Genomic DNA, 19,039 nt, shown 5'->3' with positions numbered 1-19,039 from the left:
AGAATGACTATGAGGAACTCAAAAACAAGCAACAAGAAGATAAATTGAAGGAACTAATAATGTTTAACCTGAAGAAAAGACTTGAGATATTTGAAGGGCTATCACATGAAGTACATTTGATTGGCTTGGTTCCAGAAAGCAAAACAAGGAGCCAAAAAAGAGACAGATTTCAGTTAAGATAAAACAACTTTCTCAACAATGATAGCTGCACAAAAGTAGAAGATAGTAACTTTCCTCACTGCTGGCAGTCTTCAAGCAGTATCTGAATAACTATTTGTCAGAGATAAAGAGTTTAAGTGAAAATTAAGACCTTTTAAGTCCCAATCAATCCAAAGATTATGATCTGAAATTCCAAGCATGTAGTCTCTTTCCACACTTTGAAGTAACGAGTTATTGGCCTTGACTGAGCCCCCCATCCTGACCACATGTTTTTACAATACCTAAAAAGAACTCATAATTACTAATGAGGCTATTTATTCTTTTCACCCAATCAGGGTGCAGTTGCTCCCAAATCAGCTCCTTTGACCAACCTGAAGACAAAGTTCTCTGAATTTATAGTTCTACTATTTCTCCCTGAAGGCAATACATAGAAATGTTGATGATTTATGCAAGTTTATTTTATATCCTTCAATGTTGCTGAAGTTAATTATTTCAATTAGTTTTAAATTGATTCTCTAAGTATATACTACATCATCTACAAAGGATAGTTGTTTGCTCATTGCCTATTCTAATTTCTTTAATTTCTTTTTCTTGTCTTACTCCTATAGCTAGCATTTCTAGCAGTGATGAAGTGATTAATGAGAATGCTTGCTTCATACTTGATCTTACTGGAAAGGTATTGGAAATGCTTTATCCCCATTACATGGTTTTGCTGATGGTTTTGGATCATACTATATATCATTCTAAGGAATGCTTCATTTATTCCTATACTTTCTAAAGTTTTCAATACAAATGACTACAATCTCCTTCCTGATATTTTATTTAAATTTTTTGTATTTATTATGGAAGTTGGTAAGTTTTTTCTTCTTTTGCTTTTTCTGGCTTAGGTATCAGCACCATAAAAGGAATTTGATAGGCCTCCTCTGACTATTTTTCCAAAGAGTTTATAAATTATTGGAATTGTTCTTTAAATGTTTGATAGAATTCACTTGTGAAGTCATCCTGATGGCTTATTTATTTTTTTAAAGAAAAGATTAATTAAATATTTTATTTCCTCTTCTATTTATCTGAGCAATCCTACCTTTGTAAAAATTTGTCCATTTCACTTAGCATGTTAGATTTTACTGGCATATAATGGGGCAAAATGACTGCTTTAATTTTAACTTCAATGCTAATATCATCACTTTTCATTTTTTGCTACCAGTTTCATTTTCTTCCTTTAAAAAAAAAATTAACCAAGGGCTTATAGATTTTTTTCCTCCGATAAAACCAGTTCCTAGTTTTGTGGTTTTCTTGATTTCAATTTCATTAATTTCTCCTTTGATTTCCAGAATTTCCAAATAGATATTCAATCAGAGATTTCTAATTTTTTTTTCTTAGTTCTTTTCCTTGTATACCCAATTTATTGAGCTATTGAGAGTTCTTTATTTTTACTGGTATAAGCATTTAAAAGACATAAATTTTTCCCTAAGTACTGCTTTGGAGGCATCCCATAAATTTTGTTATGTTGTTTCACTTTTGTCACTCTCTTCTTTCATCCCACACACTTACCATTATTTTATTTTTTCAATTACATGTTAAGATAGTTTTCTTTAATGAAGTTATTTATTTTGTTTTCTAACCTACTCATTTTTTAAATGTCATTTTCTTTAATGAAGTTATTTATTTTGTTCTCTAACCTACTCATTTTTTTAATCTGAGGCATTTGAAAGAAGAGCTCAATCCAGTACTTCTTTACTCAGTCATCTTGGTCCCGGGTCTTTAGTAATTTGTAAATTCTAAAATTATTTTTGAGCGTTTAAATTTAAAATTTAAAAATTAATCATTATAAGGTGCAAATGAAATCAAACTCAACTCTTATTATGCTATTAAAAAAAAAAGTTGACTACCACCTTTCAGATTCGCTAAGATGACATAAAAAGATAATGACCAATGTTGGAGGGGATGTGGGTAAACTGGGACACTGATACATTGCTAGTAGAACTGTGAACTGATCCAAACATTCTAGAGAGCAGTTTGGAACTATGCTCAAAAAGTTATCACACTGTGCATACCTTTTATCCAGCACTATTTCTATTGGGATTATATACCTATATATGAATGCTATGGAATACTATTGTAAGAGTCAAAACAAAAAAAATTAAGCAGGAATATAGTTTGAACAGATGGAAAATATGTTAAAAAAAAGTTAGAAAAATAATTTGGAGTCAGGTTATAAATCTCTCTCCTTGGTTCCCAGAGTTTGAGCTCCTGCCTCCAGTCCTTTATTTGTCCTTTGATAGAAAGTGAAATTTCTATTTGATCACATAGGAAATGAGGAGATGCTAAAAATACTTAAAGCAAGACTTGTGAATTTGGAAGATATTACCTATGTAATACTATTTAGATCTAGAATATATGATATTTAGATCTAGAAAGTGTCTAGAAGGTGAAAACATTCCAAATTAGGGCTATGGTAAGGGTAGGTAGACAAAGCAAAATATCTTAAAACATACTACAGAGGCAGAACTCACAAAACTTTACCATTGATTGAGAAAAGAAAAGGATGAGTTCAAAGATGATTGTGGTTTTGAATTTGGTGACAGCAGAAAGGTAACAATCCCACCAACAAAATTGGAAGAAGTGGGTTTTGAGGAAAGATGACAGTTTTGAACATTTACAGCAGGGGTTCTCAAACTACCCCTCGGGCCACATGTGCCTGGTGAGGACATTTATGCAGCCCACTGGGTTATGGCAAATGGGCTAAGGGGCGGAGAAAGTGTGAGTTTTTGTTTTTACTTATATAGTCTGGCCCTCCAACAGTGAGGGACAGTGAACTGGCCCCCTATTTTAAAAGTTTGAGGACCATTGATTTAGAGTTTAAGGTATCAATGAGATATCCAAGTAGTAATGTTGAACAAACAGATAAAGATTAAAGTCTGGATCAAAGGAGATATAAGGCATTCTGACATCAGATATATTCACGAAAGGGTATAAGAGTGGAGAGTAAAGATAAAGAGGAGGACAAAAAAAAAGAAATTATAGGGATATCTCCAATTAGGTGGTAAAGGAAGAAAATTTTTAAAAAACAAACAACCACTAAGAAGCACCAGCAATTAGAAAAGTAAAAGGGAAACCAAGAGACATTAGTCTTAATTCTATTAATACCATGTTGTTTTTGCTTTTCACTCATTCAGTTGTATCCAACTCTTCATGATGCCATGTGAGGTGTTCATGAAAAAGATTCTACAGTTGTCTATCATTTCCTTCTCCAAATAAATACTATATACAAAGCTTTAATATTATATACAAAGCTTTAATATTCTTCTGCTACTTGCTACTTTGCATGAACTTGGGTTTCCCCTCACCTCTCATCTACAAAATGGTCTCTTCCAGTTCCACACAAATGAGCCTCTATGAGGTTGTTTGACTGTATGTTTGGTTGCTCAGTAATCATTAATTCCATTGATATTCTATTCCTGTTTTAACATTCTATTATCTTAATTATTTTGAACTTTAAAGTAATCTGAATGACAAAGTTTTCACAAAACCTTGAAGAAAATTTATTTAATTAGAGCAGAGTTCAGACACTTGCATATAGGTATAATGAAATAATCACTTATACAAAAAAGAAGTGTTTTATTAGCAACTACCATGAGGGATGAGAATTTCTTTCAGCATTCTTTCTATTCCATATGTTCAGTTAATTAAATTTAAATATGTGAAATGCATAAAGCCAACTGTAGTAGTTTGTCTTTCTAATGTTCAAGTTTCATGAATAGTAGAAATTCAAGCAAGGCAAATTTACAAAAAAGGCAAAAAAAATTTTAAGCTTTTTTTAAAAAAATGAGCAATTTTAGAAGTAAAAATAATTCAGCCAGGAATAAGTTACACCTAAAGTACTTCAGTTAGATGTTTGTTTAATAGCTGCTTTGGATAGTTCAGAAAATGTTGCACATAATTCAAATGCAGAGAACTGAGTCAAAGGTTTTCCTGCATATCTCCTACTGAAATATTTTCCTTCTTTTAAAATTCATCTAGGTATTGTCTCTCTCATTTCCTTTGCAAATCTCAGGTCCTCTTTGGACTTCTCTATATGTTTAAATATAAAGTCTGAGAAATCAAGGACTGTACCTTTGTATTCCCAGTTCCTGGATAGTCCCACTTTACCTAAAGGCATTTAATAAATATTTGATGAATTATAAAAGTAAATTGAAAGAATGTTTGATATAAGTATTAAAATTCATATTCTAAAACTAACAAAGCTTTTAAGAAAGAATAACTGAATTCTATTTTTTAAAATCTTATTGGGGACAGCTAGGTGGCGCAGTGGATACAGCACCAGCCTCGAATTCAGGAGGACCTGCGTTCAAATCTGATCTCAGACACTTAACACTTCCTAGCTATGTGACCCTGGGCAAGTCACTTAACCCCAGCCTCAGGGGGGAAAAAGTCTGATAGCCAGCATATATCAGTTCCCATGCAATACTTTTCCATTATGCTGCATATCCTAAAAGTTTTAATACACTTTTGAACTTTAATACCTTAATACTTTTAACACTCTTTTACTGCAAGGGTAATTCCCCAAGTGAACAAATTCCTTTTAAATGCAGGTTTGTACCACTTCTTTTTTTCTTTTTCTTTTCTTTTTTTTTTCCTGAGGCTGGGGTTAAGTGACTTCCCCAGGGTCACACAGCTAGAAAGTGTTAAATGTCTTGCCATCATATTTGAACTCGGGTCCCTCCTGAATTCAAGGCTGGTGCTCTATCCACTGTGCCACCTAGCTGCCCGGTTTGTACCACTTCTGCAATTCAGTCATAGAAAGTTACCTAAGATAGTACAAGACTTGCCCAGGGATACACGGTCCACACAGTCAAAACTTGAATCCAGATCTTCCTGGATCTGAAATCAGCTTTATATCTACTATCATAGGACACATACTCATCAAAAATATGTATTAAATGTCTAATGGATACAATAGACTGCAACAAGTGTTTTGGTAATTCCAAGGTTAAAAAATTATACTTTTTTTTTTTTTTTAGTATTCTTTATACTTTATACTTTTTAATGTAATTACAAGGTATGCTCCTAGAGGAAAACTATAGGAAAAACAGTCTTGGCATCTCCAGTGCTTGACATACTACATGTTTATGCTTTAGTACAAAAAAGATATTGAAAAGAAAAATAAAACAAAACATTTCACAGAATCTAGGAAGATTTCAAAATCTCACCTACAATGCTTCAAGTACCAATTCAGCTTTTGCTTTAAGATTTTTATGATGGGAAAATTTCTATTAAAGATATTCCATTTTGTTTGGACAGCTCTAATTACTAGAAAAATTTTCTTTACATGATACAACATCCACCCCATTACATCTACTTCTGTCCTCTGGTGTTCTTCTGGAGCAAAGAATAATAAATGGAATAAATCTGATTAATCACCCAAGTGATGGCCCTTCAAATACTCAAGATAGCTCTAATCCACAGCCTCCCAACCTCTCTACCCTGCTAAATCTTCTTTATCCCAAGCTAAATACTTCCAGGTAATTGAACTAATAAACATAATATGACCTTGTGCACCTAGGTGTCAGTTTGTACAGTGCTGGACCTACACTCATCTGCCTGAATTCAAATCTGGTCTTAGGCACCTACTAGTAGTGTGATCCAGGATAAATCATTTAACCCTGTATTGCTCAGTTTCCTTATCTGTAAAATGAGTTGGAGAAGGAAATGGCAAACTATTCAAGTATCTTTGCCATGAAAACCCCAAATGTGGTCACAAAGTCATAAAGGACTTAAGAATATAATCTTGAAGTCCATCACCCCTTTAATCAACTTTCTCTAGATGTTTTTCAATTGTTTTTAAAATTTACCACCCAGGAACTGAAAATTATAATTGAGAGACCCCGAATAAGGGCAAGATACAGTAAAATAGCCACTTCTTATATTTTGGATAAAAAATGTGCATCTTCTAATTTAAAGAATGCCTTACTTTTGGAGGGCTGCCATCTCACACTATTTACACATATTGAGCTTGTACTATACCAAAACACCCAATCTTTTTCAGACAAATTCTATCCAGTACATCTGTACTGTAAGTTAATTTTTTGAAATCAAAATTTTAAAATCTTACATTTAAACCTGATCAATTTAATCTTACCAGATTTAGTCACTAGGCAATGTTCAAGTCTATCAAGATATTTTTGGATCTTATCATTTGATGTGTCATCCAGTAAGTTAAAAATAAATACCTACTAGCTTTGGGTCATCTATAAATATAAGTAATTGACAAAATTAATGACAAAAATATTAAAATCTGTAAGGTCAAGAAATGATGCTTGGGACATTTCACAAGAGACTTCTTTGAAGTTGACAGTAAACAAGTAATTAATTACATTTTGTATATTCTAAATCTACCTGACTACCACTATTTACCAAACATCCTTCCCTTAAGGACACAAAAAATATACTTTGTCACATATTTTGCTAAAATGTTAAGTAAACCAAAAGAAAATCAGCAACAGTTGACAACCAAATGAAACAGAAATGAAAAAATAAATGAGATTTCACCTTACATTCAACAAATTGGTAATCATAACAAAACATGGAAATGGATATGAAGGAAGAGTTACAAGAAGACAAGAACACTAATACATTTGGTAGAACTACGACTTGATCCAAACAGTCTAGAAAACTCAAAAAGAACTAGACCTTTAGTTGCACTGGTATAAGTAATCTCCCATAATCAATCAGCATCTTCTTTGCAATTATAATCTAGAGTTGCCAAGAACACTAAGAAGTGTGTATAACCCAAATTTTCCTGGCTTTCTAACTACAAAAAGAAATGGTTCTTAAAATTTCCAACCCCAAAATCCTATTGCTTTGGTACATATTCCAATAAGATCAAAAATAGAAAGGTCCTATACACGTTAAGAACCAAAATCTTCATAAGGGAACTTTTGAGGTAGTAAAATGTTAAAAATAAATAGGTGTCCAACAAATGAATGATGGCGAAATAAATTATGGCTCATTAAAACAATAATACATAATATACATTATATATAATACTATATCATGGTAATTATTATTGCTATGCTAAAAGAAATGATAACTATAAAGAACTGATAAGTATTACTCAAGTAGAACCAATTGTCCTTAGTAAGCTATTAATACTTTTCTACTCCTCAGCTTCTATTACTAGTGGTATAAAATAAACAAGATCTAAGACCTGGATTCTAGTCTTGATTCTATAACACTAATTAATTACTTATTGCTAAGTACATTTAATTTCTTCAACTAGAAAATAAAGAGGCTAGATTTTTAAGATCCTTCCTAGCTTTAAAATTCAATAATTTCTTTTCATAAATGTTTGTAATTATTTTCTTAATCTTTTGAGATTAAGAAAGATGCTAACAAGATTATACTATACATGAAATATCTAAAATATCAAACATAAACTGTTCAAGAAATAAAGAAGATGAGGAAACATGCTTCTCATGTCAATAAATAGAAAAAATTTTACCTTCCTTATATTAGCTAGTATTTAATATACATCAAATTTATAAACAAATATTTATTAAATACCTATATGCAATTTACTATGCTAGATGTGTGGGGCGGGAAAAAAGAGGTTTGGGACAAAACTACACAATCCTTCTTTCAGAACTTATAATACAATGTCAACTTATTAGAACTCCCAGATATACAATAATAGCTATCATTTATATAATACTTTAAGGTTTGTAAAGTGCTTTACAAATAGTCCTCAATAGGACTCCAAGTATTCATGTGATTTATTAGTACCTTCATTTTCATTTTCAAACTGGTAATCTTTCACACTTTCAGCTACGTGCAGGAGAGAAAAAATGAAAGGCACCATGTAAGCATTTGTGGAACAGCTGGCATCCTATTAGATCTTGTTCATTTTACATTATAAAGAGTTCCTCATGCATTCATTGCATATTTTCATTGTTTGCCTTTAAAATTCAAGTTTTGTGCTGCAGTTATGCCCCCAAAGTGTAGTGCAAATGCTTTGGGCTCTAAGCACAGCCATGCAAAGTCAGTTATTCAGTTCAGTAAGAAAAGCTGTGAGCCAAACAAAATTCGTGCTGAAATGTTTGTAATAAGTCAGAAGTCTGATGTTAACAAATCAGCAATTCATTATATTCACAAAAAGAAAGTATGTAAGGTACTATAGATTCTATGTGTAATGAAAAGTGAAGATTTTGTCTGAAATAACTTTAAAATTACAGTATTAGGATAAAGGTCATAAAATTCTTGGACATGCAAGAAAATGTTTTACATGTTACCAATTTTATTTTGTATGCTGCATTTTATGGGTTATTTCATGTTTACTATCTAAGAAAAAAGGCATATTATCAGAATATTTTGCTATGAAGAATTATATACAGAAAAGTATATTTTCAGCAATCTCTAGCAAAAGATCAGTTTCTGGTGGATGCAGGTATCCAAGTAGCTATTACTATAAGTTTAATGTGTCAACATTCCTTTGCACAATTTTCTAGAAAATTCTACCCCTGTGGAAGTTGAAGATTTATTTCATTTTTTATTTTATCTACACAACAACTTTTAAATTTCTAATAACTTTCTATTATTTCTATTATTACTCCCATTTTATTTTAAGGAAACTGAGGCAACCAGGGGTTAAATTACTTGTCCAGGATCACACACCAGGTGGTGCTTACTTCCAAGAGTAAGTTGCAACCAACTCAAAACAGTAGATTGTAATATTTTTCAGTGTGATCATTTACACCTCAGAAATCAGAAAAGGCTATGAATCAGGGTTTCACTTAAAATACTTTAAAAAATTATTTAGACTTAACAAAGTGGAGAAAATTAAATTTCATATATACACTCCATCCTACCTCTAGTCAGTTGTTCAACATTACCAGTATTCCCTTGATTATATCTATATACTAACTGAACTATTATTTTTCTTTTAAATAGTTAAAACGCAAAATTACTAAACTTTTTCATCTAAAAACCCAAGGGTATTCTCACAAACTTTTTCAACAAGTCACAAACATAAATCCTCCAATTCTTTTTACATCCATCACATTTTATAAATTCTGTATTCCTGGTCTTCCTTCTGGAATTGAAGCAAATTTTAAAGACTGGCAATGATGGAATAACAAGGAAGAGGGATTCATAATATAATAATCATTAATGTGGCCAATTTGTCCATTTCATACAGCTTTCAGTTCAATATTGTTGTCATAAAATCACTTTCCATCCCATCCAGAAAGTCACAGAACTCTAAAGATCCTTTACTCTCCTTTGAGAACTTAGAGAATGTTGTCTTTTTTTTCTTTTTGGCTGAGGCAATTGGGTTAAGTGACTTGCCCAGGATCACACAGCTAGGAAGGAATGTTGTAATTGTTAATGAGAATTATTTCATTAAATGCATGTTTAGTGTACTATATTATCTATAATAAGCTTTGTTATTGCTTAGGGCAGGAAATGCAAGGCCAGCTTTGATATTTTAACCAAAAGTTAAGCTGGTGCCTTAAAATGTCTGATAACTACATTTAATTATAACTGATTTCTTTTGTATTTCTATATATTTTATCTTAAATATTTAAAACTATTATTCTTTAAAGGGGTCTACAGAATTCATCACACAACCAAAAAGTACCATGACACAAGCAAAAAAGTACCATGACACCTTTAAACCAGCTGTCAAGAAAGTTTCATTCAGTATTTCTACTTACTCCTCTCAAGGAAGTTTACTTGAAGTCTTTCAGATTTTCAGCTCTGCAAGACCATAAATTAATTCTCTACATGCATAATAATCTTGCAGATTATTCACAGATAACTCAGACTGCTTAACAAATGGGAACTTAATTGTTAACTTAAGAAAAAAAATTGTAAAAATAAAAGTAATTCTAAAAATTTTGGACTACTATTTTGGATTATATACAAATATATCTATATATTTATATATATAAAAAATCCACTGCCCCTTACTCATGTATTACTATTAGCATCAAGAAATTTAAGATGACTACACTAAAACTTTTTTTGCTACAGGGTAAAATTCAGCAAAGGCAAAATTTTTTTTCAACAAACCTTATTCCAAGGGTAAAGCCCATACATAGAAGCGGTTTAGTGGGTACAGACAGAGGACTACAGATCTGAGTTCAAATTTAGACATACATTTACTAGCTGTGTGACTCTGGGAAAATCACTTGACCTACATGTGCTTCAGTTTTCCTCAACTATGAGATGGGATAGCACCCATCTCATAGAGTTGTTGAGGATCAAATGAAGCAATAGTGCTATGTAAATACTTATTCTCCTTTTCCTTCTTCAAAAGTTTTAAAATACATAGGATTACAAAAGAAACCAATTATAATGAAACAGCAATCAAAATATTTAAACAATTCAAGAACCTCAGAGTAAGAACCTTTATATTTGAAGCCATCAAAAAAGGCTCAGAGGAATAGATCCTACAATTAGATTTTTTAAATGAGTTCTAGCATTTTCCTCTCCCCTCTTCAAAAGTTTTGAAATACATAGGATTACAAAAGAAAACAACTATAAAGAAACAGCAATCAAAATATTTAAACAGTTCAAGGACCTCAGGTTAAGAACCTTTATATTTTAGGCCATCTAAAAAAAGGGTAAGAAGAATAGATTCCACATTTAGATTTAAAAAATAAGTTCTAGCATTTCGTAAAAATAGCAAGTCTGTAATAAAACTTTCTGATACAATGAAGCATGTAGTTATCTTGATGTGTTGCAATTTTACAATGTGGGATAGATCCTTTTTTCTGTTTTTCTTGTTCATATTTATTTTGCTTCCACTAATCAGTTAATTCCAAAAGTAGTTATGGAACACCACAACAAGCAAAATTTAAAAATAATGTAAATATTTCAAAAATGGTCCTCTGAAACAATTAATTTCTGCATTAAAATGTCACAGTATCAAAAAATAAATATAACAAGGTAAAATGTAACATCTTTATTATATGGATTGGAGAAAAATGTAAAAACAAACAAACAAACAAAAACTACAGAATTAGGTTTTTAACACTAAACAACGGTTCTAAATGTATCAGTTTTCTTTGAAGTCAAGGTAGTCAAAAATTATTTGTAATGGGGCAGCTAGGTGGCGCAGTGAACAGAGCACCAGCCCTGAAGTCAGAGAACCTGAGTTCAATTCTGTTCTCAAGACACCTAATACTTCTTAGCTGTGTGACCGGGGCAAGTCAGTTAACCCCAATTACCTCAGCAAAATAAATAAATAAATAACATCAATTTCAGAAATAGAATCTAACCTGGTTTGTAGATGGTTAACAACAGTGTTAAGAGCACTAAAGATAGAGACTTATTAAGTCTAGTTCAAAAAAACACTAAAATGTTTCTTTAAAGTATTTATTTTCAAGTAAGTCAGGAACCTAGTGTTCAGTGTCAATCAACAATGGGGCCCACCTTCAGGTCAAAACAACTACCACCCACAAGCTACTTATTTTTTAAAAAGTCAATGAATAAGTTTAAAATTTACAAGAGATAGTCAACCTTATCTTTGATCTCGCCACAACAACAGGATTCAGAAAGACACAGTCAAATACCAGCAAACAGGATATCCATTAATTTTATGGTCACTATTTACTATTACTTTTCATTCCTATTTCTTTAAAAGGGGGCAAAATACAAAGCAAAGAGAAAAAAACATGGACTAGAAGTCTTCTCAAATAGAATCTCTTAAAATTCAAACTTGCAATATAGAAAACAGGAGCCAGATGTAGGATCTTTGGTGCTGTGAGGGAATGTAAAAATTTTATTATGCATGTTAATAAAAAGCATATCTCTTAAATTTTCTCTTAGGTAAGTACTTTAGGAGTAGGGATGTTTCATTTAATCCCAAAACTCGAAACTACACTGAAATACAGTGACTACAGACTAAAAAAGGCATGAGTTTTCTATCACTGGCATTACACTATTTCACTATCAAGCCTGTAACATAAAGGAAGAAGTCTTAACTGCAAAAATAAAGAACGACTTTCCTCAGGGTTAGTATGGAGAAAGGTGGTGGGGATTTAAGGTATTGGGGAGAGGACATTTTCCCACAAGAAAGGAAAAAATCAAAAGAAAACAGACACTGATTCAGGGTTTGAGCAAAAGAGAAAAGTAGCCCAAGCCGGGTGTCAGGGAGGGGATGACAGGAGACCCTGACTGCCGGGGGAGGGAAAGAGATGACAAGAAAGGGGGCAGCAGAGAGTTGACATGTCACTCACCCCGAAACAGTGGAGAACAAGGTGGGAAGGAGAGAGCAATACTTAAGATAGGTTAAGGGGATGTGTGTGAGTGGGACAAGCAGGAGGCAGGGAAGGGAACTAGATGGTTAAACACCGGAAAAGAGATGGTCTCAAGCAAGCACTGACTTAAAGCTCAGGAGCTGGGCACAGGAGAAAAAGACGGGGGAGGAAAAGGAGAGGAAGAGGTAATATATGGAAGTCGAGAGAGAAGACCATGGGGCCAGAGGGCAACACCTCCTACTTCCCACTGACCCTTCACCTCCCTCTGCACCCCTGAAGTAGCGGGGTTACCGCAACCCCGCCCCCCGCCCGGGGGCCCGCAGCCTTCGTTCCCTCCCCCCTCCCCCAGGGGCGCAGGAAGGAGCGTGCGCCGTAAGCAGCCCTCAGGACCCGGGGAAGGAGGAGGTAAAAATACGGGACTGGAGAAGGAGGTCAAAGAAGAGGCGTCCCTCCAGAACTCCTCCATCCCAAGCAGCCAGGAGGGCGGCCCACGGCTGCTCCTCACCTGACAGAAGCGACGGCAGTAATCCCGACTGCTGATCCTGCTGCTACTGTTTCCAGTGCCGCAGCTGCCTCTTCCATCGCCCCCGGCCCCGGCTCCGAACCCGACGGATCCCGGAGGGGATTCCACGATCGCCTCAAGCTCTTCCCCGAGGCGCTCGGCCTCCTGGTCGCTCTCTTCCTCCGCCATGAGGTTCTCGCAGCCCAGCGCGTACCAGCCCCAGCGAAGCCGTCGCTGCCGCTGCTAACCTACTCCTCCTCCTCTAATTCCCTCCCCCTCTTTCCCCCCTAGCCGGACAAGCGCTGCTCCGCCGGGGCCTTACTTCCGGCTCCGCCCACCCCCGCCCCCAATCTGCATTGGCCACCTCCCGCCGCCAGTCACCGTGGCTCCCGCCCTCTAGTTACTATTGGTCGGAGTCACCGTCCGTCTGAGCCACCGACCAGCCGTTGGACAGCGCCTCACGGCGGTTGCTGGGGGCCGCCTACCGTGCTTCGCAATAGGCCGCGGAGGAGGACGGGGCGCGGCGGGGGACACGGCGGCCGCCGCGGGGCTTGATCGGGCGACGGTGGCAGCGGCAACTGGTCCTCCTCCTTCTCCCTTTCCCACCTCCTTCGCCTCCTCCCCCTTCCTGGTTGCTTCTCGTTCTCCTCCCCTAGTGGCGGCCCTGATCCTACGGTACCGAGCAGCGGGGAAGCTGTGGGCGGGCCGGGCCGGGCCCGGGGCCTTCTGTCCCGGAATCAGGCGGGGGAGTGGGGGTGGGGGTGTGGGAGCCGTTGACTGTGGGAGGAAGGAGGAGAAAGATGGCAAGCCTGTCAGCGGCCGCTGCCGCCGCCCCGCCACCGATCCCCCCCCTCCCCACCCGGAACTGTCGGCTTCTCGGTGATGGGGTGTCTGGGCTCGAGGGGCCTGAGATGGGGGGGAGGGGCCAGGAGGAAGCTTCCCTCCCCCTTCCCCGTCAGTCTTCCCTGCTCTCTTTCCCCCTCCCGCAGAGCGGGGAAATAGAGGCGCCGGCGGGCGCGCTTGTCAGGTTTAGGGTGGGAAATCCGATTCTCAAGGGGATGCCCAACTCTTCCTTTCCGGAATACTCGGGCTTGGGAACTGGGTAAGGGAGGGGCAAGGAGAGAAGGGGAGGTCCGGAGAGGGTATCCAGAGCAGGGATTGGGTATGTTTAAGTAAAGGATGGGGGACGCGCTATTGGGTTCCGGACTGTGGGCTGGTGCCTAGGGGGACCCCTTTCTGAGACACTTAATTTTGGTAGTGGTTATTGACACCCTTTTGCATTTTAATTTTCACTCCCACTTCCTCTTTTCCTTCCCTCCCTCCCCTTTCCATTTTTCTTTTGCTCTAGTAAGGGAATGACTACCAGGTACGCCAGCGAAAATAGGGTGCAAGCCCAGAAACCATTTCTGTACCACCACTTGTTGAGAAACTGATTTGAAAGCAACTCTTGTGTTTGGAACTGGCAGAGGGTGCCCGGATTTGACACCTCTGTTTTCTCAGATTGGGAACCCTTCACTGCTAAGTGTCAAGGCAACAAAACTGGAAACTAACTTGGTAAACATTTAAACTTGAAAATAGCATTTTTTTAATCTTGCATTCAGTAATATTTAGAATTGCGTATTTTCAAATTCCCATGTAGGCCAGTTCTTAATCTTTACTTTTTAAAGTCTTCCATGGAAATAATGTTATACATTTGAAGTTTGCAAAACACTTTATAAATATTAATTTATTTTATCCTCTCAACTACCTGGAAAAATTTTGTTTCTCACCTCTATAAATTCCAGGTAGGTAGCTGAATATGTAGCAAGCCAAGTCAGCTGTACACTTGTAAAGACTTATTGACTGCCATAAAAAAAGGAAATTTTCATATGTAAACTAAGGTTGAATAGATTATTTAAAATAATTTAAGACACTTAAGTCAGGGATTCTTAATTTTTCTGTGTGTGTCATGGATCCATTTAGCAGTCTGGTAAATCTTAATATTTTAAATCATAATAATATTTTAATGTAGAATTCCAGAGGAAACCAATTATACTGAAATACTCTTATTAGAATTTTTTTAATTTAAAATTTTAATTTTGAAATTATTTTTAAAAGACTATAGTTCTCAGGTTAACAATCTCTGCTTTAAGTGAAGGGTATTTTGAGTTAATGGATTTACTTTTTTGTTTGTTTGTTTTTTGCTTGAGGCAATTGGGGTTAAGTGATTTGGCCTAGAATCACACTGCTAGGAGGTATTAAGTGTCGAATGGCAGATTTGAATTTAGGTCTTCCTGACTTGAGGGTTAGTGCTTGATCACCAACTAGCTGCCCCAACAGATTTACTTTTAATTATAACCTTTTGGATGGAAATAGAGGAATAGATTGGGCTTGAAGTCACTAAGACCTCTAAGCAAATCACTTACTCTGTATGCTTGAGGCAACTACATATAGGATTTAGTGTTTCAATGTACTGGAGGATTTTTCATCACAAATCCCATAAACCCACTTATCCTTTATATATGTGTAGCTTTTCAAATAGAAAATAATATGATGACTAAAAGTTAATTCATAATTCAAAATTTTTATCCAGAGGTAGTTTTGACTGTAAAGTGCTGAAACCAATCAAAAGGGAGAATAGTAGAAAGAGTTCCTAGACAATTAGGAAAGAATTAAGTTCAGGTTAGCACTGAGTCTTTCAATGACTTTAGCCAAATTATATAATTCTCAGTTTTCTTATTTGTATGGTAGGCATAATACTACCGGAGCTTTGTTATCGTATAATATATGTAAAGCCCTTTGCAAACCTAAAAATATTTTATAAATGCTAGTTATTATTAAATTGATATATAGACAACTACAAATTATTAATAATTTTACTCATCAGTAATTGTTTTGTTATTATCAAGTTTTCAAACCTTAGCTTTTTAGCTCAACTTTGGATGTTTAAAATTTGTCTTCACTTTACCTTTTATCCTACTAACAGTTATTTTAGACTTTGTGTGGTTATCGATAGTCCCACTCCTTAAAATACTGTAACCAACTTTTAATATATATCATGAAAGGGAACAAAGCTTTTTCCTGTGCTTTAAGTTGCAAAATAAGATGAAGAGGAAGTCTAGGTTTAGATAGGATTAAATTGTAGTCCATACTAATTAACAGCCATTTATTTGATTGTGTTTTTCTATAGAATTTGGTAAATATTTTTTGGCTTGATCTCTTATTTCTCTTACTATATAATTCTGTTTTAGTTAACTTTTTTAAAAATGAAGATGCTTGCTGATGTGTTAGTGTAACTTGCCTCTAATTTTCCCATCATACCTATTCTTGTATATTGTGAGTTCTTCTAGTTTATTTTTATCAAGTTTCCTCAGGAAAGCTTAAAAGTTTTAGAGATTTCCCCTCCCCAACCTTGTCCCCATAGTTCTTTTTTGTTAATCATAGAATGTCCTGTTCTTATCCATTTGTTTCTCTTATTTTGAAAGACCCTTATTGAAAACCAGAATGGAGCGATTTGTAGTAACATCTCCTCCTGCTCGAAACCGTTCCAAGACTGCTTTGTATGTGACTCCTTTGGATCGTGTCACTGAGTTTGGAGGTGAGTTGCACGAAGATGGAGGGAAACTGTTCTGCACTTCTTGCAACGTGGTACTTAATCATGTTCGCAAGTCTGCCATCAGTGATCACCTCAAGTCTAAGACTCACACCAAAAGAAAGGCAGAGTTTGAAGAACAGAATGTAAGGAAGAAACAAAGGCCTCTAACAGCATCTCTTCAATGCAACAGTACTGCGCAGACAGAGAAAATCAGTGTCATCCAGGACTTTGTGAAAATGTGCCTGGAAGCCAACATCCCACTTGAGAAGGCTGATCACCCAGCAGTTCGTGCTTTTCTGTCTCGCCATGTGAAGAATGGTGGCTCCATACCTAAGTCAGACCAGCTAAGGAGAGCTTACCTCCCTGATGGGTATGAGAACGAGAATCAGCTCCTTAACTCACAAGATTGTTGACAAGGAAGGTTACCATCATTGTGAACAAGACAAATGACGTGGAGTATTAAAGTTATGTGTTGATCGTGTGGTTCATTTTTATATTTATTTCATTAAAATCATGTGATCCAGAATAGTTTTGCAATGTGTATATAGCTGCGGAAGTGACAACCTCACTGCAGAACTTAGTGATAATTTAGCCACTGGTGGTATAAGACAGAACTTCAGTTTAGAGTGTGCTAGAATATCTAAAGCCTAATGGTTTTCTTTCAAACTGATGGTTTTCCCCTAAAAGGTTTATGCATTGAAAGTCCTGCCCTGTTTTTTTACCATGTATGACTATTCCTTAAGAAGTTCCTTTACATATTTAGAATGAAAAATAGCATAAGAAACTGAAACTGCTGCCAAGGAATACTGCTCATAATTAAAGTTTTTTTTTTGTGGTTTTTGTTATTGGAGGGGTTTTTGGTCTGGTTAGATTACCTTCTAGTAGAATAAAACGTGCTTCTGTATTCTTTGTTCAGAATGGGTGAAGACTTGTATTGTCCCTTTCAAGTTACACTTTATTAAAACTTAGTTGTCTTAAATGTCCCCTTATCCTACCCTTCCTCAAACATGTATTTATTAATAACCTCAAAATCAGCAAATAGACTTTTCCATGAGAGCCAGAATTCATAGTGAGACATTAGGTAAGTGATTTTGTTCTTTTAACATGAACAGAATTTCACAGATATATCCAGGAACACTTGTTATAGATTTTGAACTGTTTAAATTTCAAGCTTCCCTTTCTTGTGCATGTGTTTATTGGGTTCCAAAACTCTTTTTGCATTAAAATTCACTCTTAAATGATAAATAGAAATTTGGTTTTGATGTCTTAACTATGGATAAATAAATTAAGCAGCAAGTCTAATTGTACTGAGTTGGAATACCCTGTTTCATGGAGTAATCCTCTGTGCCTATGGTTTCAGGTCAGTGCAGATAGAAATTGGGTTCCATTTAATTTTGCTACATATGATTTAACTTTTATAGATAGATAGATAGATAGATAGATAGATAGATAGATAGATAGATATCATTAGGTAAATAAACCAAGAACAAGAAAGCTCGTGTTATTTGATTTCCTGGGAAAAAACTATTTCTGGTGCTTTGATGTTTTTAGAAATAGTATAAAAAAGGAGCTAACTAGAAATTCTGGCAAGATATTTGTTTAGGGGTAGGCTTCTGGCAGCATCATGCATAAGTGTTTTGAGGGATATGATTGTCATTTCTGCTGAAGGGTCTACCATATTGAGGAAATAAGCTCATTCTGACCCATATTATCTCAGTAAGGCAAATAGCACAGCTTTTAGAGATTTCAAGTCCAGACCACAAGAGAACCAAATTGTATGCTTTTAAAAGTTAATCACTTGCTAACTTGGGCTAGTGCTTTTATTTTTATTTATACATTTATATATATATAATTTGTTGCTTGAACATATACAAGATAAAAATTACTTGTAACTTTTTTTTTTTTTTTTTTTTTTTTTTTGATACAAAGCAATGGTGGAGTCCCTTGTAACCTTATTACCATAAGGTTTCTTTAAAAAGGCACATCACAATATGCCACGTGAAGCTTTGTTCACGAAAAATGAGGCCAAAGTGAATAGGAATGTTGGATTTATTTTTTGGAGCCAACTTTCCATGCTTAAATTTCTGAGAAGATGCTTTCAAGGTGCTAGTTGAGTTTCATTTTAGGTCTTCATTTGAATTTAGATTGTAAGTATTTTTCTCCTACCCTTCTAAAAAAATTAGTCTGTCTTTAAAAATTATTTTATATAACTTAGACTACTGGGTTGTTTTGGTTTTGTTTTGTTTTATTTGTTTCTACAGTTAACAGCAAATTAATGCAGCAAATTGTCCTTATAATGCTATAGTTGATAAGGTACCAATTAAGGAACTAAATATCTTTCCCAACAAAAATACACACTTTTATATTAGAAAGTCACTAGAAGTTGGGTCATATTTGCTTTAGCATCCAAAATAATACTAAAATCCAGTACTACTTCTAGTATACTAATTTCAAGTTTTAAAAAATGAGGTTAGGTGGATCAGCTGATTGTTGATTTCAGATAATTCTTATTTCCTTTCTCTGTATTTTAGTATTATTTTACTC

The 19,039-nt window shown here is 35.3% G+C and overlaps 2 protein-coding genes across 2 annotated transcripts in view; one reads left to right on the top strand and one right to left on the bottom strand.

Annotated features, from left to right (window-relative positions):
• The window catches only part of ZNF654 (zinc finger protein 654), a 115,357-nt gene extending 102,148 nt beyond the window's left edge, over positions 1-13,209 (bottom strand). The window contains 1 exon segment of the mRNA XM_074299800.1: positions 12,925-13,209. Coding sequence (XP_074155901.1) covers positions 12,925-13,110 — 186 coding nt within the window. The 5' untranslated portion in view covers positions 13,111-13,209.
• Positions 13,210-13,414: 205 nt separating this feature from the next.
• Positions 13,415-16,977, top strand: CGGBP1 (CGG triplet repeat binding protein 1). The gene is made up of 3 exons (XM_074299799.1): positions 13,415-13,596; positions 14,270-14,475; positions 16,386-16,977. Exon 3 carries the CDS (start codon positions 16,405-16,407, stop codon positions 16,906-16,908), a length of 504 nt encoding a protein of 167 aa, XP_074155900.1. The 5' UTR covers positions 13,415-13,596; positions 14,270-14,475; positions 16,386-16,404; the 3' UTR covers positions 16,909-16,977.
• The last annotated feature ends 2,062 nt before the right edge of the window (positions 16,978-19,039 follow it).

The sequence above is a fragment of the Sminthopsis crassicaudata genome, chromosome 3 (genome assembly GCF_048593235.1).
Source record: "Sminthopsis crassicaudata isolate SCR6 chromosome 3, ASM4859323v1, whole genome shotgun sequence".
Lineage (NCBI taxonomy): Eukaryota > Metazoa > Chordata > Mammalia > Dasyuromorphia > Dasyuridae > Sminthopsis > Sminthopsis crassicaudata.
The sequence above is the reverse complement of the archived record's forward strand: the minus strand, read 5'-3'. Positions and strand labels throughout refer to the sequence as shown.